Source organism: Conger conger, chromosome 2 (genome assembly GCF_963514075.1).
Source record: "Conger conger chromosome 2, fConCon1.1, whole genome shotgun sequence".
NCBI lineage: Eukaryota > Metazoa > Chordata > Actinopteri > Anguilliformes > Congridae > Conger > Conger conger.
In genome coordinates, this window is record NC_083761.1 from 70,069,894 (window position 1) to 70,091,463 (window position 21,570).

The window sequence follows — 21,570 nt, forward strand, 5'->3', positions numbered from 1 at the left end:
TGTCTATTTGACGCCCGTTGCCTTACTGCCTTTGGTAAGATAATTACATTTTATTTCCACTGATGTGCACTAATGGTTGTTCTCATCAGTGGAAAATAACTGGGCTGGTTGCTGCCTCTCGTGGACCGCAGACCCCATGCTCAGGCTTCGCAAACGCTGACTGTGATTGGCTGGAGCTGACCAGGTTGTTATCGGGGGTGACATTCTTTCTTGAAGACCTTCACTGTAAAATGCTGGAACTGAAAGCAGAGACTGTCTTGATCCGTTCCCATTGGGCGGCTTTGTGAGAGTGGGTGTGGCCCTGGGCTGATCAGTGATCGGCTTGAAGAAGAACTCCTCATTTGAGATGCTTGTGCCGCATGGAGGGGTTGGGCAGTTGATTCTGAGGACAGGGGAGCTGGAGGGGATGGCTCTGGGCTGGGTGGAGGCCTGTCTCTGGGGTGGGTGGAGGAAGAGCCCTGGGGCCTGTGCTGGAGTGTTAATGGTTGAATCCTGAGGCTTTAAAGGCGGAGGGAGAAAGGGAGGTGGAGGTGCTGGAGTATCTTGGGACTTTATTTGGAATGCCCCTCTCCTGCTTTCATGCTCTTCTTTCTCATCCACCTTTTCTTTCTCCGTCCGCCTCTGCCAGAGGTTCACACCCTCCTTCTCTTCCTCGCCCTCAAACTGCGATATCGGGCGTGGGCCGGTGAATTCCCCGCAGCTGCAGATGGTGCTCTGCGTGTCCTGGCCCTGAGCGGAACGGACTGAGCCTCCGTCATCGTCGTCTCCGATGGAGTCAGAGGACTCGGGGTCCGGACTGGGCGGACGCGTCAGTCTCTGGAGCTGGGCGGAGGTTCGACGCAAGGCTTCGCCCATCAGGCTGGTCGGGGACGGGGCGGAGTTTAGCAGGCGGGCCAGCAGGGCCTGGTTGGGGTGTCTGCTCCCAGACTCCTCCAGGTTCTCTGCGATGTCCTCCAGGGGCTGGAAGTGCATCTCCTCCTTGGGAACACTGAGGGGAAGAGGATGAGGGTTAGGGTTATGGTGTATCAGAGCTCTTTTCTGCTGTCGCAGAGCTTGGCATGTGAAGCAGAAGTGCCAAAGGCGTGAGTTTACAACTCTGTGGTGTATGAGAATCTACATGGTACTATTGCAGTTAGTGCAGTCTTAACATTTGCAGTGGTTGTGGTTCTGGACAGAAATATGGCCCCCTAATTGGCATGGCATAAATGGCCTCGCATCAGGTTGTTTTGGTTCATAGTAATTCCGTTTATGTGGAATATTTTGGCCAGACTGGGATAGTCATATATTCATGTCTATGTGCAAGTATGAACTGTGGGATAGCTGTCAATGGGGAAACCTCCACTGTGGTGGCAGAGTTGTCGTGTTTAGAGACTTACGCCATGTCAAACGTGGAGCCCTGGAAGGAGGGCTTCCGTAGGACGAACAGAGTGGCAGCAGTGTAGGGGGGCCGAGGGTTCGAGTCGTTCCAGTATCGGTCCCTTTCCAAAACCGGAAGGTCTCCATACATTTCATCCACAGCCATCATGGACACCTGACCGTCATTACATTACATTACATTATTGGCATTTTGCAGACACTCTTATTTACATTACATTACATTACATTATTGGCATTTGGCAGACGCTCTTATCCAGAGTGACATACAGTTGATTAGACTAAGCAGGAGACAATCCTCCCCTGGAGCAATGCAGGGTTAAAGGCCTTGCTCAAGGGCCCAACGGCTGTGCAGATCTCATTATGGATTAGAACCACCGGCCTTGCGTGTCCCAGTCATTTACCTTAACCACTACGCTACAGGCTGCCCCTAAGACACGAAGGAGAGCCTTAAGGCATCAACTCAACAGAGACCTGTCCCCCTTTCAGAGGTTTTACACAAACCGATCGAACAGCCACAGAGGAACATGTACCTGGAAGTTCCTGTCAATTAACCAGTTGGTCTCAAAATCATCATCGTCCTCACCAAAGGGGTTAATTAGCTGTTCTGCTACCTAGGCGGCAGTTTGAAGAGACGAGAGAGATCAACATTTTAATCCTTTCCCAGAAAATCTGGCACTAGCGTTAAAGGAAGTGAGTCTCACCTTCAGCCAGCCCGTATAGAAAAAGAACTGCAGCAGTGTGAAAATGGGAACGTACAGGTCAAGGTCATGACCCAAATAACCTTGGGTGGGATCGAGAAACTGCCGGCCTATCAGACAAACGAGGAAGAAACTGTACACTGCGAGGGTCACCACCTGCAGGAAGACGAGAGGAAAATGTTCAGGTAATGTTCGGGTAGATATTAACTCAACAAAGAATGTTTTCTTTGGAACAAAAGTATGTTCCTCTTCAAATAGCAAAAGAAATGGAGCTGTTTTCATTTCCTCAGATTCAAAGAGCCTGTGCACTTAGACCTGCGTGTAGACCAGAGGCACACTGATCATGTCATAGTGGAAGAGCATGCTGCAGTTCCCTCTGAAGGCATTCAGCTCCTGTGGACAGACACATAGAAATTATGGTGTTTTTAGGCGGTTCACCTTGAAAGACCTTGGATCTTTTTTTAAGTAAAATGAAAATAGCCAAATAAATTGTGGGTGGTGCCAATTCTGGCCAGCTGCCACAAACTAGGGTTCCATATAAAAACACGTGCCCTGCAACAGTAGCACACCTCCTTACACATTGTATGTATTTATTGGAATCAAGCATATTACTATATGGCCTGCCTTGCGATCTGATGCTAGCCTCAGTTGACTTCCAACCAATCTTTCTCTACTCTTCATATTCTAGCACTCTCATGTCTTTTCTCCCCTTCTCTTTTCCTATTCTTCATGCCGCTCTTGAGAAGGAACAGAAAGCCTGCTGAAAAGGTTTTACACTGAGCCAGGCTCTATTATATTATCTATTATCTATTCTATATTATAATGGGACTTTATTAATTCTATTCTATATAGTTTGCGACTATTACTATTCTTTGTGCTAGGAGAAAGATTTTAAATAGAAATATATATTTTGAAGTTAACACCTTCCCAGTGCATCATTATTTCAATAATCCTCGTGTTCTGCCTGATCTTATTCCCTATTTTGGTCATACTCTTTATCCATGTTTAGGAGACTCGCTACCTCCAACAGCAGTTTCAGAGTGTTGTCATCTTTGATCCGGCCTTCGCAGCGAGCCACAGCCACTAGGTTTGTGAACCATACGCACGGCATCCAGTACTTATTGTAAGGCGACTGCATGTTCTCAAACTTCTTTCGCTCCTCCCTCGTCATAAACCCTGACAGGATTAAAAGCGTTGAACAATTACGAAAGGTAGAGCGTAAGACCAGAATTACTACTGTAGCTTACGTGTGAGAAGGTACTGCGAAACAATACTGAAATTTTCTCTTTGTGGTCTTTTTGAACTCAAGGAAGCCGCTGAATAGCATTCTCTTATCCTACAAAAGACCTCATATTCATTCAAACCATTTAGTAACAGGAAGTCTATACGCACTGCCACAGCGCGATCTGAGAATTAAGGTGCTAACTGACATTTTTGACAAAAACTTGTCATAATAATGTCATAAATATGTTGTTTATAGGGCATTAAATACATGTGTGAAATTTCATACAAAAATACTATTTAAAAGTATTTAAAAATGCTAAATTGAAAAGTCGTATATACTTGGAGCGCATTCATTTTGGAATCTTTGAAGCTCGATATCTAAAAAGTAGGCTACGCAGAACACAGATAGAACCTTATAATTCTCAGCTCGCGATATTGTGTTTCATGATTCAACAAGACAGTACAAGGGAGTATGTGAGGGAAACAATGCTAGGCCTACTTTTAAATCAATGTCCTACTAAAATCAATGTGTAGCCTACTGTTACAGTTTCTCTGCTGACAACAAGAACTGATAAAGATGGGAGAATTAACTTTGCTTGTGTAATGGCTTCAATAAGTAGGCGAGTTTAACATCAAAAGAATTGGAAACTACCTTTTATCTTCGTGACGTAAGCTAAGCACCGTGTGTAGGTAGGCTGCTTTTATATTTCGAATACTCTACAGATTAAAAAAAAAAAAAAAAACACAAACACAACGTGATTTACCGGCTTCCACGACGTGGTCGATGGTGGGGAAGCGTTTGAAGACGGCGGTGCTGACTGAGCGCAGGATCAGCAGGGCAGACAGGCTGGCGTAGCGCATCAGCGTGCGCCGCAGCAGCCGGCCGCGCTCGTCGCCGCCCTGCAGGCCGCCCGAGAGCACGCACATCAGCCGGTCAGGTAGCGGGATGCAGGTGTACTGACTCCACCAGCGGTTTACGACTAATGTCACATAAAAACCTACGAGAGTGAGCGGGAGTGAGGGGCTGAGGAAGGTAGATGCTAGATATCTTGCGTTCATTTTATCCCATTTCATCTACTTAATTTTCTATCCCTTTTTTTATTCAATTCATTTTTGGATTTACCAAGGATTTTTTTTTTTTTATCTCTGATATTTGTTCTGATTTTATCTCATGCTCAATGTTTTTATTTATAACACTGCTCTCTACAAGAACAGATACCACTATCTGCGCAAAGGGAGAGGATGGGGAGGGAGACAACTCACCTAACACAAAGGACATGGGGATAAGGCTTGCATAGTGGTTGCAGTATATGGCCAGTTTCTCAAAGTACCTCTTATGATCATCCAGGAGAAAGAATCTGAGTTTGAGAGGGAGGACAGAAGGCAATCAAGATAACAGCCATATTCTGCTCATTTGCCACAGTAGCCAATGATAGGATCAAATAATAGGGTTTCTGATGGAACTATTTCTCAGATAATGTGTTGCTCTTGTCGGTTGTGACAAAATCTAAATCAAACATTTAACTTGGTTAGTTAAGACTTGTGCTCACTGCCTTGCAGAATGTCAAATTCTAGACCGGGGTTGTTTGGCACATTTTGAACTATTTTCTGGCCCCTTGAAGGTCATAGACACAAAAATGTAACATCAAAATGTTTGTTTTCTTGAACTCTTGCACCCATCAATCATGTTAAAACATCTTTATTTTACTTTTCATTGCAAAACTACATGTTTTCATACTAATGTATCATAAAACTGTGTTAGACAGAGATATTGGAAATGTGTATTATTGCCAGGTAGGCTAATAAATGTAGGAGTCGGCTACATTTCAATTTAAGATTTGAAAGTCTCTAGCTGGGTAACAACATGTTATCAGTGAGGTGAGTCCCAGTGTGAGTAAGGTTGGTTACCACACTGATTTTAATGTGTCACTGATAATGTCATGACATGCATTATACATATATTAAGCATGATTATACATGAATCCACATCCATGTGTGAGAGAGGGGCTCCACACACAATATGTGGTTACTGTCCCAACAAACACACAGATACACAAGAGAGGAGAGAGAAGGGGAGATTGATTTAAGTTCAATTTTATATTGTATTTATTATACACTTTACATTGTATATATTGTACATATTTATATTTATTTAACCTTAAATCTGTTGTTGGTTAGAGTATTATAATACATGCCAGATAAATCTTTTCGTTTCTATTAATTTGTCTTGTCATCAGAAGCCTACACTTTTCATGAGCTGACACATTCTCAAAGTTACTATGTTTTGTTACAAATACAGAAATTATGTTTTACAAAGGGGGACTTTTAAAAGCAAACCGTGTTGAAAGTAATAGAAAAGGTGTTGTCCTTAACCACACATGGTGTTAAAATGACTCGTGTTGTTTTGTATACTGTTCAAAGAACTGTTCATCGTTCTTTTCATTGCGTTACATTATTTGTATTGTTCATCGGGTCAGACAGCACGAAATGACTCACCTGTATGAGATGCTGATAGCGGTGTACATTGCGAAAAACGCAATGAACTCCTTGTACAATACCTTGTAAATACTTCCCTTCCACGCCAGTAGCAGCTTAGAGAACCCACAGAAGCGAGCGTTCGCCACTCTTGCAGTGTAGGTGACAGTCATGATTAAAATGCCAGAAGTTCAGAATATGAAGGGATGTAGGTTCAGGCAGGACAGATCCGTCAGTAGTCGTTCCAGGCACCAAAAACGTACAGTGCATTGGGTGTCAAAGCGCTTCAAATTGTCGCAGACATCCCAGTATCAGTTCCTGCTATTTTGCTAATTTCTGTTGGACAGAAAGGTTTGCACAATAGTGATAAGGGTTGGCGAGAGGAAGTTGCAATTTATCCTAAGAGTTGCAATTAAAGAATGTTAACAACTTCAAGCACTTGGCACTATGATACATTTTTTTTCATACTTTCATTTTAAAGTAGATATCACAATACACACTGGCGTGTTTAATAATGTTAAGCTTCATTTGTGCTTTAGGCTGCAAATGGCTACAAACAACGATCCGCGTCGTTTTATATAAAACCCTTATTAGGCCAACTATAGCTGTTGACCATAATGTACACAAATAGCCTACCAAAATTATATCCATAATTAGATGGTTCATACTATAGGATGCGGTGTTATGTAAAAAAAAACAATGCAGTCTCACATTAATAATATCATATAGGCTACCCCGCAACAGCATTTTTCAGTGAGATGCAGCTTTTGTGGGGGAGGAACGGAGACCGAGCGAACTGTTTTTAACGCTTCTAGTTAGGCAATGACAATTATATATATATTTGTAGTTAAGAGGTACGGAATGTAGGGAATTTGCTGTCTCTTAAGTAACAAAATGCATTACATGTATTCGTCTACGCACGTTTGTAGTTTTGGTTTTTATTCCTTGCATATGCCCGCAAAAATATCAGTTATATATGTTTATTAATGAACAACCGCGCATTTTTAAACGTCACTGTTTCGTTAAATTGACTATACTCCCCATCCACTTACCGGGACATTCCAATTATAGAAGATTCTTTCAATTTCCAAACATCCAAATAATTAGGTTTAATATTGGGATTTTATTATTGGCAGTATTTAGAACCTGCCGCTTGGGATTTCCCCGTTCCTGCTCCAACTTTCTATTGGGTTAAAATGCTCTTCTCTGCACGGGTCCCCCAAACAATGGCCACCTCACCAAATCCGCGTTTGCATATATTCAGCGTCTATGTAGCAGGAGGTGCGGTTTGGTTTTGTGAAATCAAATGTGGGCTGAGACTATAGCAGTTAACCGATGAGTGGTATTTCCAAAGTTTGGTTAATCAACCTCTTAGGGGAAAAGCCTGGCTTTAATATTCACCTTTCCATTTGCGGAAGATACTCAATGACGAAACTTGGAAAAACATGTATAGCTGTGCAACGGTGTTTGTTGCGATAAGCCTTTATGTAAGGAACAAGTTAAGAGTATAGCCTACACCGTCTTTTTGAGAGCAACTTTTATGAATGACAACCTGTTGGGAAAGAACCTTCTAAAACAGTTTTGTGAACTGATGCATTGTGGTCAGAATTATCAGAATTAAGCAATAATGTCAATTGAGTTGTGAAATAATCTGGAAGTTATAGTATAAATCTACCTGGAAATATAACATTAGGGGGGTGAAAAAAGAGACAAAAAAACCCCACCTAAATCCCCAGAACTTCAGCAGTGCGTTCAGTGGTAGGAACGCCCCGGGGGAAAAACCTATGAGCTCGTTAGCGCAGCCTCCCACTGTTAAAACATGACTGCACAGCGCGTGTGATTGGTTAACTACAAAAGACCAGACCACTGTTAAAATAGGCCTACACGCACTTCACCACTGACGTTCGGTGTACAGGGAACTGAACGGCACCTGAAGTACGGCATCAGCCGTTTATTTTACGTCAACTATTGTATGAAACACTACTGCCAAACGAACTCCTAAAACGTGTATATCGCAGAAGTCCCTCGTCATTATTACCGAGAACCTACAACAACTAATTTGATTAATCCACTGTGCCGTCTCCACAGGGACGCTTGTTTGTCCAGGTTGTAAATTGTGGATGAAAGACTGCCGCTAATTTGAAGTCTGTCACTGTGAATCTGGATCAGCCGGGCATGGAGTGCTGCTGGTCGACCCAAACCGACCCGCAGATAGACTCGCTGTATAAGTCCCCTGCGCTCCATGAAAAGTGTGCGTGTGTCTCATGCGCCAGAGTATCGGCTGTTTTGTTGCACCGATTTTTGACGGTTGTGTCCGTGAACAGGCTGTAGCTACAAACATGCACAACGCAGTAATTATTACTAACATACACAAGCCAACAGTTCGTGTCGACATGCGACATGCAAGTTCAGGGTTTTGTTTTAATATTTTTAGAAGTTATTTCATACATACTTTAGCTTCTATAAAAAGGAACACAACCAAGAGGCAATAAATTGCTAAAGAAAAGGCAATAATTTAATTTGCGCTAGCCGACCTCTCTCCACATATAACGCTCTAGAGAGTTTGAGGACAGTTTTGTGGCACAGCAGTCATCTCCCTGATTCACTGAAAAGCAGTAATATACAGAACGAGCCCTGATTAAGTCTGACAGGCGTCCACTGAGCAAGAAGTTCCCTTGTGCCAGTGTGCATCTGAGTGTTAAAACTGCTGGTAGGATGCAGAAAAATTTAGGCAGGCAAATGAAGAGGAAAAAATTACCAGAGGAGGACTAATGAGAATGGAGCATTGAAAGAGAGAGAGAAAAACAGTTGTACTTGCAAGAAAAGACACAAATACCTGCCTTCTATAAACCTTAGCTGGTGTGGGCTAGTAAATGAGTCAGAGAGAGAGCTGCAGAGTGGAATAGTTTTAAAACAAGACTGGAATCTTCCCCCCTTAATTCAACCATATCACATTGGCTGCCATCACAGCTCTTTCGGTCACTGTCATTATCAATCAGAGCTCCCTCCCTAGGCTCAATGACATTCAATACATTTTTCATTACTGTGTACTTGCTGTCAATAATACGTCACTAGGCCGGAGTACTGAAAGCAAGATGCATATTACCATCAAATAATTGAAAAAAAAAAGAAGAAAAAAAAAAGTTAAGAGCAAAAATATAAATTCAACAAATGACAGCAGAACTGAACAGAACTTAGAAGATGGCATTCACAGTCCTTAAGAAAAATAGACTAAGAGAGAATTTTATATTTTTCTCCCAGTTGCAATACTGACTGAGGATAAAAGGGCCAAGAGCAAAAACAGGTAGACATTCTGTGACTGCCAGTGTCCCCCCAGTACCAGTGGTTGAGTGAAATTCCAGTGTTTTTGACTTGAGCGAAACTTGGAGCTGTTTTGACGTTTGAGGATGGTGTAGCTGTTCTGTGGGGGTGGGAGGCTGAGGTAGGGTGGAGGGGCAGATAGGGTCACTTGGAGGGGGGCTTGTAAGGCTCCAGAAGTTGCTTGGAGAAGGTGTTGACCTTCTCTGCCCCTCGTACCTCATGAGGCAACAGAGGCAATTTGACAATGTGGAAATCCTCATACAAATCCTCCATCTGTGAGGAGACGAGAAGGAAACACAGAAGTCACACAACAGGAACTTACACAGGGGTAAAAAAACAGTTTGAGATGGAACTGCAAAACTGCTATCATTTAAATATTCCCCTTTCATTCACCGTTCCATCACTGCTTCCGCTGATGAAGCGTCAGTACAATCCCAGACTGTACTGCTTTTTTCGGGGCAACGTGTAAGAGATGTGCATAACCTTCCTGAAGGTTCTCTAGACTAACAGCATCCTGTCCAATGCGTCCTGACACCGCTGCACTCTGCACTGATGTGGCTCACCTGGTCCAGGTACTTGGACTGGATCTTGTGCCGGGCCTCGCACATCCTGCAGGGCCGGTCAGATTCAGGAAAGACCAGCTGGTTGACGATGATGTTGTGCGTGTCGATGTGGCACTTGGCCAGCTCCTGGATCAGCCTCTCGGTCTCGTACAGAGACAGGAACTCGGCAATGCACACGCAGATGAAGGTGGTTTGCTCCTGAGAGAGGGAATAGGCAGAGCCAAGGAATACATCGCCGCAAAAAAAGAAAGAAGAGTTCGTACGACCGTCCTTATTTAATACATACTGTAGATCCACAGGCTTGCTGTGAATCTGAAATCAATTTGAACCCTTTCCCTGCTTTTTTTGTCTTTGAGAATGCATCTACAGCAGGTTCCGTTTAGTGATATATCATGCACTGAATAAATAATTCCCTTACAAAGCCACAGTCATGTTGGCGTTAGGACAATATTGAAGATTTTCTCGCTGAAAGGGCACAGCTACCCCAGAGCCAGGCCAGTCCGTGCCCAGTGAGGTCACTCACCGGGTCCTTGAACTGCTCGCTGACCGAGCGAATGACCGGCAGAGTCTCCTCCAGCTTGGAGGCCAGCTGGTCAGCGTTCATGTCTCCTAACCCCAGCATGTTACACATCTGCAGCGAGCAAAGGAGAAAAACCACTCCAGACCATTCAAGAAACTCACTTCTAGCAGGTGAGAAATCAGCAACATATAAGGCAGCCAGCAATATTAATACATTTTCTACAAGTTGGACTAATGAAGGCTATGAAAGCAAAGACTCACACACTTGACATAATGCTAAAAAAGTTTTAATCCTAACACAGGGTTGATGTTTCAGCCATACCAAGCCTTTACCAGTGTTTCATTGTTGCTACTGGTTTTTACCCTGCACCTTGAGCTATTGTGCCTCTTTGGACATTTCTTCAGACTAATGAAGGCAACAATGAAAAGTTAATCGTTCCGTAAGTTTGCCCATTGCCCTCTTTAAAAAAAAAACTACCCCGGACAGATCTTTCTTTGGAAGCACTGATGCACTCTGACCTATTGAATTGCAGGGATTGTACTTCCAGCAGAGTGAATTCTCAACCTGGGCTCTCATTAAGAGCCTCAGAGTTTCACAGGTCATTTAGCTGGAGCCTCACAGTGCTGCCTCCAGTGAGGACATTCAGTCAGGCAGCGTGAAGGACATTCTCAGTTGAAGACTGCTACAGTGAAACGGCTAGCTGGGGGGCTGACGTTGCTCAATAAGGTTACATGAACACAAAATGACATTGAAAATGACTAACCAAGGGTGACACTGCTGGGTAAAGTTAACTACCTGCACAATCAATACAGCTATAAGGAACGGTCAAATAAACAGATTTTGAAATGAAACACAGAAAAGATTTCTGAGATAAAGATACAAGCTTGTGGTCGTGACCACAGTCATTAATGAAAACAGAACCAATCCACAAACCTCTTTCCTATTTCCTATTTCCCAGCAGGAAATACAGTAAATTAAATGTCCATTTCTGCCCACACAGGTATGAAACTGAGTAACAATGACCAGTTTACAGTAAAATACCACTAAACTAAACTTTTGCCATGGCAATAATGAAGTCATCCCGAATGATGGCAGCCATCTCTGTGATGTCTCAAGTGGAACCCAAATGTACACGCATGTACTTATTGGACCCGTATTTACACATTTAGGGAGGGTGTCAAGTGCACCCTGCATTGTTCAGAGGCTATTATTCAGTGTGCTAACCCTAGCACACAAGAATACACGAGGCTGTGACCAATACAGCTGGCTAGTCCAGCCTCACAATATCCTCCAACAATGAAAAAACAAATTTAAACAAAATTAAAAAACATCCGCACCAACTGTTACTTAGAAAAGCAGCACTCTTTGGCACCCAGGGAAGGAACAAAATTGTAACTCATTTTAAAAGAACAGAGGCTTGGCTGGCATGTGAATCTGAAGGAGTGCTAACCTGAGAGATGAAGGGGCTGATCTGGTTCTTGATCTGCATCAGACGGCCGAGCCCTCGCTCCACGATCGTGGGGAAATTCAGCAGACGCAGCGTGTGGCCAGTAGGGGCAGTATCAAACACCACCACAGAAAAGTTCATTCCTTTTACCAGCCTGTCAAGAGAACACTTCACAATCATCAACTCAGTTAAACTGCACGTTTATTACGATGCATGTTATTGCTACAAACAATCAGATACACAGCTCGGTTTCCGGTGTCCTTGTTTGACGACCTATGTTTGGGCACTGAAACCCAGTTCCACCACCGCACCGGTTCCCATATCAACAGTACCTACCAGACCAAATCACAACCTGGATTTAGCCGCTTCATTCCGGTGCCATTCACTAGCTAACATTCCTCACTCTGTCGACCCAGTCAGTGACAGTAGGTACTGTTAGCAAGCCAACTCACGATAAACTACGTAAAAATGCCAAAAGCCAAAACGTATACATAAGTATAAAGCAATCATTTAAACAAATAATAAAAACATGAAATTGTTCAATTTCTTTAGCTTTACAATAAAATAAATACATTTCTTTTCTGTCATTGTATGCTCTTTATTTCAGATATATCAGTTTACATTGCTGACATTACCAAGAGAAAAACAGCTTGCTAAATGATAGGTTTCCTTTTGGGTGCCTAATTTTATTTTATTTTTTTCAAACAGGCCATATTTATCCATTACGCAACTAATGTTGGCTGTCAAAATTGTCATGGTGATCAAGTGCATAGTCTGTGGGCTCATTCCAAATCTTTTTCCGCTCTTATCTACTCCCAGCTCCACCCATCTGAATAGTCTAGGAAAAATGACAAGGAAATTAAATTCAGGCATGAATTAGGTAAATGGAATGTCCTTGCTCCTTCAAACGTCACTTCGAAGCCACATCAGTTTGCAGATGAGGAGAGGTGGATCCACAGGTTGATCATTTATACATCAGGCCTTCCAAAAAATTGCTTCCACAACAGCAGAATCCACTGAGATTTCCTCCTTGCTCAAAGGAAAGATTGAGAGTTCCTAACTTCAACTTCTAGCCTCTAGAACAGTGGTTCTTAACCTGGGTTTGATCGAACCCCAGGGGTTCGTTGAGACATTACATTACATTACATTATTGGCATTTGGCAGACGCTCTTATCCAGAGCGACGTACCAGAGACGTCTAGAGTCTAGAGACTAGTCTAGAGACTAGTGTCTGTGTGTGTCTTGACCCCTGCCGAAACCCTGAGACTGCATCAACGAACCCGCGGGGTTCGATCAAACCCAGGTTAAGAACCACTGCTCTAGAAGGAACACTTAATGGGTTGGAATGTCTTTAAAGATGGGCGGCCCTGATTGATTTCGAGGTCAGGAGCAAGGGAAGGGAAAAATAAGCGATTGGAATGAGCGCGATGCCTATGGGCGTCAGTGCTGCGGTGATGGCTGACCTCATGACCTCAGCGTAGCTCATGGCTTCATCGATGCCGGGGAACGCGCTCATAGCCTCCTGCATCATCTTTTTCCCCATGCTCAGCATGTTGTCCTCTTCAAAGAACTCATCAGGCAGTTCTGCCACACCTAGGCTGGGGTCTATCTCCTGCATATGCACACAAAACCCCAACATTAAAAAAAAAAAAAAAAAAAAAAAACATCCAGACATGACAATTACTGGATGGAAGAGATTTACATAGACTGACAGACAAAACAGTCTTTATTAATAAAATTAAACTAAAAACATTTCACAGCACTCACTTAAGACTAAAGCTAGAGAAACTAACATACATTATTGTGTGCGGGTTTTAGACAGTTAAATGTATGAGAAAGATAAAATGCATTCCAGCTTTCTGTTTTGTTGAAGGGGCACTGGGTTCAAATAGGGATTACAATGAATTATCTGTGACACATGTGCAAGGTTCATTGGTAACTCCTAAATAATGACATGTGATATGTTAAGAGTACTGTTCTATCAAACAAATTGACTATTGAGTACGGAGTCTGGGAGGAGTCTGATTGCGGTTTCAAAAATTAGATTCATACCGCAGAACACAAGCCAGATTAGTAAACGTTTTATTCAATGGACAGCGCACAAATTGGCCTGGCAAAATATAAAGGTCTCAGAATAAGAACAAGACATAGCGAACAGAGAGATCATTGTAGATATGACTGACCATAGCAAACAGGTTGTCATAGCCCTTGACCTTAGTGGGCACTTTGGAGAATTTCTGATCAAAGGCGTCAGAGATGTTGTGGGCTGGATCCGTGGAAATGATGAGCACACTCTCTCTCACCGATGTCAACTGTACAGCCAAACTGCAGCTGTGTAACACAGGGTGAGCATGAGACCTCCATTTCTATGGTGACAAGGTGATCAAGAAAGCAACATCACCGAGTCATTTTCCTAGCAAGCTAATTTAGTTAGCAATCCAAGATGAGTCATTGTGGTCTTCACTATGCCACGGAGTTCTTTCGCAAAACTTCTGTGTCGTGAAATCGCTTAGCCTAGTAAAAATGAGCTACTAAACAAGCCAGCTTGGATAACGTTAGCGAATAACCAACGGCAGCAAGCTAATCGTGATCAAGCCAGCTAATCGACAGCCGTTAATCCAGCCAAGTGAAATGCTTCGTAGCAAGACGTTTAATCATAATCGAAACAATCTCTACTGCTTGAGTAACATGGACGTGCACACAGGTTAGAGACAACTACGTTCTTATAGCGTAAGTTAGCTAGGCAGGATAACTAACTAGTCAACCAACAAGCACTTTAACAAACGGGTCAACGGTTTTGGTTTAAGCTGCCGCTGGTGCTAATAAACACATATAACGTGTGTCTAGCCGAGCTGACGACCAAGCCGTGCTAGCACAAAGAAAAATCAAAGAACACTTTCCTTGACAATGTCGTAACGTTACCTGCACGTCGTTTTCCCAACACCACCTTTCCCCCCAACGAAAATCCATTTCAACGATTTCTGTTCAATTATGTTTTTTAATGTCGGCTCCAGTGGCTCCACATCTGGTGCATCTTCAAATTCATCTTCTACTGAAGCTGCCATCTTGAGAACGGAAATTGGGTCGTACCAAACTGTGAACAGTTATAGGGGCGTACGGAAATGCCGAAAAGCAAGCACACCATATTGGCTCCAACGAAACAGGCTATATACTCCTTTTTCCTTTATGAAAATGTCGGCCTGAGCCGAAATGGCGCCTTGTAGCAATACAAAGAATGGATCACTGTGTATTTGTTGTGCCATTTAAAACTATAGTAATCTGGGCATTGTGTACCGTTCGAACAATTGGACTGATATTATATTTTTATTTGTTTATATAAACGTCCCTCCAATGATAATGCCTACTTCAATTATGCTTTTAAGCTACTCCAGACATTGGTCAACATGATTTATCAAGAGTTTATTTTTTTCCATTATAAACCTTGCATTTAGAATGGTTCAGTAACAAGCTAAACCATTGTAATAATAATTCTGCAGTGAAGTCAAAATATGATATGTGTATTTATTGTGTTTACTGCCAAAATGGTATGCTTGTACAGTAACCAGAAAGAATACCCTTCGATGTATCCTGCCATCAGATATAAAAACATATCTACATGGAGGCAAGGATCTCCAGAGTCCTGTTTAGCATCTTGCCAGCAGTTGATGGGTAAAACAAAAATATTGTCGGAATAAAAACTCAAAACACAGTCCTGAAAATGACAGCACAAACCAAAAGCAAATTACTCCAATAAGGATTTGAGAAACAAGCCAGTGTCTGATCACAAGAAGGATCAAAAAGGTGGTTTCTAGAAAGTTCCCTGATACTTACAAGGAGCACAACTACAAATAGCTCTTTACCAAGCAAATATTATTTTCAAGTTTGATTCTCTCCCATTACATTGTGTTAATAATAAAAGCCTTGATATGGTCAACCAACCTCAATCAACAGCGCACAACTCAGGACCAAAGGCCCGTTTCTAAGTGCATTTACTGCACAGTGAGCGATACACAAGGTCTTCTGGCCACTAGACTCAATTCTGCACAGCAGGGTATGCTCACAGAAGTGCAATCCAAATAAATTCATGAAGTCCTGAATCTTTCAGGTGAGAAAAGCATTAAATAATACCAGGCAAAATGCCTACATTTCAGGGAGCAGCATCTAACGACATTTTATTAATCTTTTTGTTGTTGTTGAATGACTTAAGTCAAATTATTTAGAACTTGGGACAAAAAGTACAGAAAAATGGAAATCACCAACTTGCGTATGTTCTGCCACTGCAAACTAAATCCAAGAGTTAACTATGCTTCAATTGAGGCACTATAAAGGCTGCGACTGTTTTTCTAATATCTTTTATAACCCTCAACCAGGTCTAAAACAAATGCACTGGTAGACACCATGCTGCAGATTAAATAAAATAACAAAACTGTATGATAGTTCAGTTAATGCAGAGTAACCATTTTTGGCCCTGGTCAGTAGTCAATTGTATAAGAGTCTCTCCCGTTAGACACAGCTCTGGTGTGTATGTTCATATATACCAGTCTGCAACCCCCATATCTCCACCAAGGCCCCGACAGCAATCCATGTGTGTCCACTGTAATTTAAATAGATTTAATTATTTATCAGTCCCACCTCGTATCATGGTACCCTCACAACAACCTCCCCTCTGCTCAAACACCCCATAATTTCAGTAACATTTTTTCTCTCCGGCTATAGTAAATAGTAATGTCTCTGGTCATGGATATGATGCTTGAACTGAAGACAGGAGGAGAGTTGGCGTTTGGGTCTCAATCTTCCTCAGAGGTCTGGTTGAGCAAGAAGTTGGCAGCCAAATTCTCATTCTTCTCACAAGCAAAGAATGCCTGAATCACTAGCGCCTCTGAAAACCCCAGTGCTTTTAACTATGAACGAGAGAGAGAGAGAGAGAGAGAGAGATGGGGGAAAAAAAAAAAACAAGCAAACTAAAAACATGGTCAGACTACTCAGGGTAAATATCACTTTCGACAAAGCCCCAACAGCACCTGTGGTCTGCCGGTGGCAGCTGCCTAGGTTATGTTGTGAGTAGGACTGCAGAGTAAATAGAAGTAATGGCTGGCTGCATGCATTTCAGAGAATGCCCCTTCTACTGAAAATCCAATATGGCAGAGCCATATACACACACTGACATACACATATTTTAATGACTTTTGGAAAATAGGATCTCTAGTGTAGTGCCGTCATAACTGATACCCCCTTATGAAAGCATGAAATTGGATTTATGGACATTAGCTTATCCTAGTCACAGACCCTGAGCCTCATTTCTTTCCTGCATTCCACTCCAGCACTCCATTTATGCATCAGATAGTGTTCATCCAATGAGCTACTGCCTCTTCATAGCCCAAGCTCACAATTCTAACCCTTTCTCACCTGCTCTATGGCTTCCTTCTCCTGTGCCGTGACCTGGATGTAGTTATCTGGCGCGACCTCCACGGAGGCTCCTTGCTCCCTTGCCTCTGGTCCCTCACCGCCTTCCCCAGCTGGCTGCCTCATGTTCTGGAGCTGTGGCCGAGGGTTCTCTCCTGGTGAACAGGCACACAGACAGAAATACATGGATCCCCATCAATCACTCCAAACTCTACCAAGTATGGCCTGCTTCAAAGTAGAAACTCACAGATTAAGATTAAAGGGGCAGTTCACCCAAAAATGTTTCCATTTACCCAGAGTACTATCTATCCATCCAGATAGTTTCAACTTAAGATGTGACACATTTTCTAGATTTGATGACTTTTTAAGCACAGTTCACCGTGATACAATGGATCTCTATGCACTTTTTTGTTTCTGGTAATGAACAAAAATGTACATTTGAAAAACTCAACAGCAACGTCTCTTTCCAAATATAATGTCATATAATGCCATAGTGGGGCGACATGGCTCAGGCAGTAAGAGCAGTCGTCTGGCAGTCGGAGGGTTGCCGGTTCGATCCCCCGCCCGGGCTGTGTCGAAGTGTCCCTGAGCAAGACACCTAACCCCCAATTGCTCCTGACGAGCTGGTCGGGGCCTTGCATGGCAGCCAATCGCCGTCGGTGTGTGAGCGTGTGTATGAATGGGTGAATGGAGAAGCATCAATTGTACAGCGCTTTGGATAAAGGCGCTATATAAATGCCTGCCCTTTACCCTTAGTTACTCACAAACATCATCAGAGCTCAATTCCTTTTTAAAAAAAATCAAGAACCATTTCTTCTACTGTGGGAACTTGTCTGTTTCCACACACGCATTAGTAATTCTGCCGAAGCACACCAGTATTCTGGGGGAAAAGTGTAATTTGCTTGCATGCATGTGAAAACATTAAAGTGTATGTGTAAGCTACACTTTACACTGTGAATTGTAGTACCAATACTGGTTTTAGAAACACCTTTAGCTTGCAATGGTGGACAATGAAGAAGACATGGATACTTAGCCCAATAATACTGGTGTGCTTCAGCAGAATTACTTTGGTGAGTTCCCACAGTAGAATAAATAGTTATTATATTTGGAAAGAGGCATTGCAGTCCCTAGGAGTCTGTTATATCAAAAAAAGTAGTAAAATCTAGAAAAAGGTATAAACATACTTTCATTTCATTTTTGGGTGAACTGCTCCTTTGAAATAAATAAAAACAACAAATAAACAGTAATTAAAAAATGTAAATATATGATACTTGAGACTCACCCTCAACAGTAGGAATACTTGCTGAAGGGCTGCTGTCCTGAATGGGTGTGCAGGGGATCCCCTGTGGAGACAGTATCAGTGTTCAATATTTCGGTTTTTTTCCACGAGCATATTGTCCAAGAATGCTGGCGGACAGAGCTCTGATAATGACTCTCTTGGTAAAGTGACTATATAAAACTTTCCAACACTCATAATTTCTAATGGCATTTAAAATAAACTCAGCTTATTTCCCTGGGCCATATATAGTGAATATGGTGATATCAGCAGAACAAGATTTGTGTTCTTCGTCATCATGAAACCCAACATGAATATTGAATATTGATGATCTTTTGAAATGATGATTGGTAAAATGATGCCACTTAACAAGATAAAAAAATAAATAATAATAATAATAAAAAAAGTGCCCACATTTTTTCACACCTGCCAATACTATCCAGTCGTTGTCACAAAGACATGCAACACTTTTGGTAATCCCTTCACCCCATCACTCATTGTAACAACCAACCAAAAAATATTGATACAATCTGCTCACACCTTGCTAAAGTGTCATCTTTTCCCTCATTCACTTAACTCTGTCACCTGTCCATGTCCATGAAAATAAGAGTCAGACAGACCTTGTGTTCCTGAACCAGATGACATTGGTAATATACCTTTGAATGAGCAATCTGTGCTTGACATGTTCACCTGTTAAGACTACGTAGGATATCCAAAACTGGAAGTTAAAAGCAATGGAAGACACCATGTCTGGATTAACAAAGGTCTCACCATGAGGAGGTACTCCACGGCACGGTCAGGGTTGTTGAAGCTGGCCTTGAGAGCCGCCACCACTTTCTCTCTCTCGTACCCGATGGACATAATCTGTGCCACCATGGACTCGCACACTGGCTCAGTCACTGCATGAGTAAATACAGGAAAGAGGACAAATCATCAGAGACACAACAAAGGGAAACAGACAGACCACAGAGAAAGCCATGGGAGCACAGCCAACACATACCCAGGGCTAAGGACACATCCTCCTCTGGAGCAGTCTCAGCAGGGCCTGACCTACAGACAGAAACATGTAGGGGATTACAGTGGAAAGGTGATCTGTGTCACAATCTTCCTGAATGTGCACCTTAGTGAGCGTTATGTGGCTTCTTGCCATGTGTGTCTCGCAATTAGGATTTTTACCCAGAAGGACCCTGGTTCTGTGTGTGAGGAAGCTCATTTGGGGACACGTCCTCATTGGCTGGAATGGGTACTGCTGCATGGGTTGGCTCCGGTGGCGACAAGCCTGGTTCTGGGACGCGAGCCGTGGGAGATTCAGTGGGGCACTGAATGTCTGCAGGGGAGGACTTAGCCTGGGACACACCGCGACAACACATCCAAATCCATTTGTTTTGATCTAGATACGATGCTCATACTGTCACAAATTATTAAAATAACAAGCAGCAACACTGTCATTATGTTTTCAGCAGTACACCATATGCTGTGCTTTGTATCCACCAAAGTAAGATCTAGGATAACTTTCTTATTTGTATTGTATGGCATATGTTCGTGGCAGATACCATACTTTGAGAGAGGGACACAAGGATGTCACTGCACATTAAAAAAGGAAGACATTGGATTGTTATGTATGCTACTAAAACCCAAACTGCTGTTAATCAGATGCAGACAACTACATTAAAACACAATGAAGTATGCAGGTACTTTAACCCAAAACATCAAATATGACACTGCTTACCTTAGATATCATGACCACAACAAAGTTTTTCTCATCTATTTTGTATTCTTTAATGGGTGTGTCATCCTGTAGGATCTTGCCGGCATAGATTAATTTCTGTCCTGAAACAGGAAACCCTTCTTTCCCTTTCTCGGTTTCAATCGCCTCCTTCAGGGCTTTCACCTACATCGGCCAAAACGGCACAAAACATGTCGGTTTTATTGTACATAGTAATGAAATTAATCGTTATCCGATGTGACAGTTTTTCAACATCAGACTAAGGTTAGTAGACTAAAGAAGTCGTAACGTTAAGCAGTCTTGATTCCTGGACAGCAACAAACCTAATGTAGCTACGGACCTAATTGATTAAGATAGCGTTAGCTCGCCACTCGTGTACCTTAACGTTATGATTTACAGATAACCTAACGTTAGCTAACGCACATTACCAACATAATGGTTCGGCTTTACGAACACGATGAAGTTTATCTAGTCCTGGACTAAACTGAGTTTTGTAATGTTACGGACATAATATTACAATTCAAAATGTATGTTAATTTAGTCCAGGACTAGCCTAGGCTTAATCTGTGTCTGAAACTGGCCCAATGTGTAACTGTCCTGAATCTACCAAAGCAAGCAATCCAGTTAAAATTTTAATTTAGTTAACTGAATAAAGTGATCTTGGCTAACTATCTGACCAGCCACGCCTAATGAATATAAGGTCAAACTTCCTCGATATATCAGCCGTTCTTTTCAGCCTATGCTTATGCGCTAGCTAGCAAGATAGCCTAGCTACTACCTAGAATTTAAGGATCAATGTAGAAGTTGTCTACCCACTTAGCAAGCTTGCTAACATCGTTAACATTAGGCTAACTGTTACCTGGCTAACAAGCGCTTGACTTACCGTTTTGTTGGGATCTATATCAATTTGTATAGTTTGTTGCTGCAATGTCTTTAGTGTGATCTGCATTGTTAGTCGCTCTTCTTATAAGATATGATTTACCTATTTCCCTCCCTGGTTTCGTTTAAAATGATTGGTTTCTCAGTTTGGCGGCGGCATAGCCGTTCGAACGCTGTTGAACTAGACCAGCCTGGTCCTAAAACGGCTGCCAGGTTGATTTATCCCAACCCAAAATAACGTCATGTGACAGGCAAAGCAAAGCCACCAAAACAATGACATTGCACGTCCGAAATAAAAAACTGTAAATACGCTAACTCATTTTATAAAACGACCGAGAACACCCAAGTACCCAAAGAAACATAAATACAACATACGTTTCATAAATAGCCCGCTTTCTTGACATTGTATATCTTTGTTAATATGGAATAATGTGTAAGGTTCTGGTGCTTAATAAAAAGGCAGACCTGGCAACCATTTTCAAACGCAACATGAGCTCATGGCATGCCGTGACAGGGTCTGCGGAATATACACTCAGTGTGCACTTTATTAGGCATTTATTAGACTTTTTTTTATTGGCCTTCTGCTGTTGTTGCCTATCCACTTAAAGGGTTTGGCGCGTGTGTTCAGAGATACTCTTCTGCATACGAATGTTGTAATGTGT

The 21,570-nt window shown here is 42.4% G+C and overlaps 3 protein-coding genes across 3 annotated transcripts; all 3 read right to left on the reverse strand.

Annotated features, from left to right (window-relative positions):
* Positions 1 to 337: 337 nt before the first annotated feature.
* Positions 338 to 5,947, reverse strand: best2 (bestrophin 2). Its single transcript, XM_061230496.1, has 10 exons — positions 5,796 to 5,947; positions 4,563 to 4,657; positions 4,064 to 4,297; positions 3,097 to 3,251; positions 2,391 to 2,468; positions 2,079 to 2,231; positions 1,908 to 1,988; positions 1,377 to 1,531; positions 601 to 988; positions 338 to 382 (listed from the first exon to the last, which is right to left on the reverse strand). Exons 1-10 carry the CDS (start codon positions 5,945 to 5,947, stop codon positions 338 to 340), a joined length of 1,536 nt encoding a protein of 511 aa, XP_061086480.1.
* A 2,209-nt stretch (positions 5,948 to 8,156) lies between these two features.
* Positions 8,157 to 14,729, reverse strand: get3 (guided entry of tail-anchored proteins factor 3, ATPase). Its single transcript, XM_061223191.1, has 7 exons — positions 14,547 to 14,729; positions 13,808 to 13,955; positions 13,088 to 13,236; positions 11,629 to 11,779; positions 10,182 to 10,289; positions 9,659 to 9,856; positions 8,157 to 9,368 (listed from the first exon to the last, which is right to left on the reverse strand). Exons 1-7 carry the CDS (start codon positions 14,687 to 14,689, stop codon positions 9,240 to 9,242), a joined length of 1,026 nt encoding a protein of 341 aa, XP_061079175.1. The 5' UTR covers positions 14,690 to 14,729; the 3' UTR covers positions 8,157 to 9,239.
* A 300-nt stretch (positions 14,730 to 15,029) lies between these two features.
* On the reverse strand, positions 15,030 to 21,137 carry rad23aa (RAD23 homolog A, nucleotide excision repair protein a). The gene is made up of 8 exons (XM_061223204.1): positions 20,913 to 21,137; positions 20,033 to 20,194; positions 19,480 to 19,649; positions 19,304 to 19,353; positions 19,075 to 19,202; positions 18,310 to 18,370; positions 17,031 to 17,182; positions 15,030 to 16,525 (listed from the first exon to the last, which is right to left on the reverse strand). The coding sequence occupies exons 1-8, from the start codon at positions 20,976 to 20,978 to the stop codon at positions 16,412 to 16,414; spliced, it is 903 nt and encodes a 300-aa protein (XP_061079188.1). The 5' UTR covers positions 20,979 to 21,137; the 3' UTR covers positions 15,030 to 16,411.
* Positions 21,138 to 21,570: the final 433 nt, after the last annotated feature.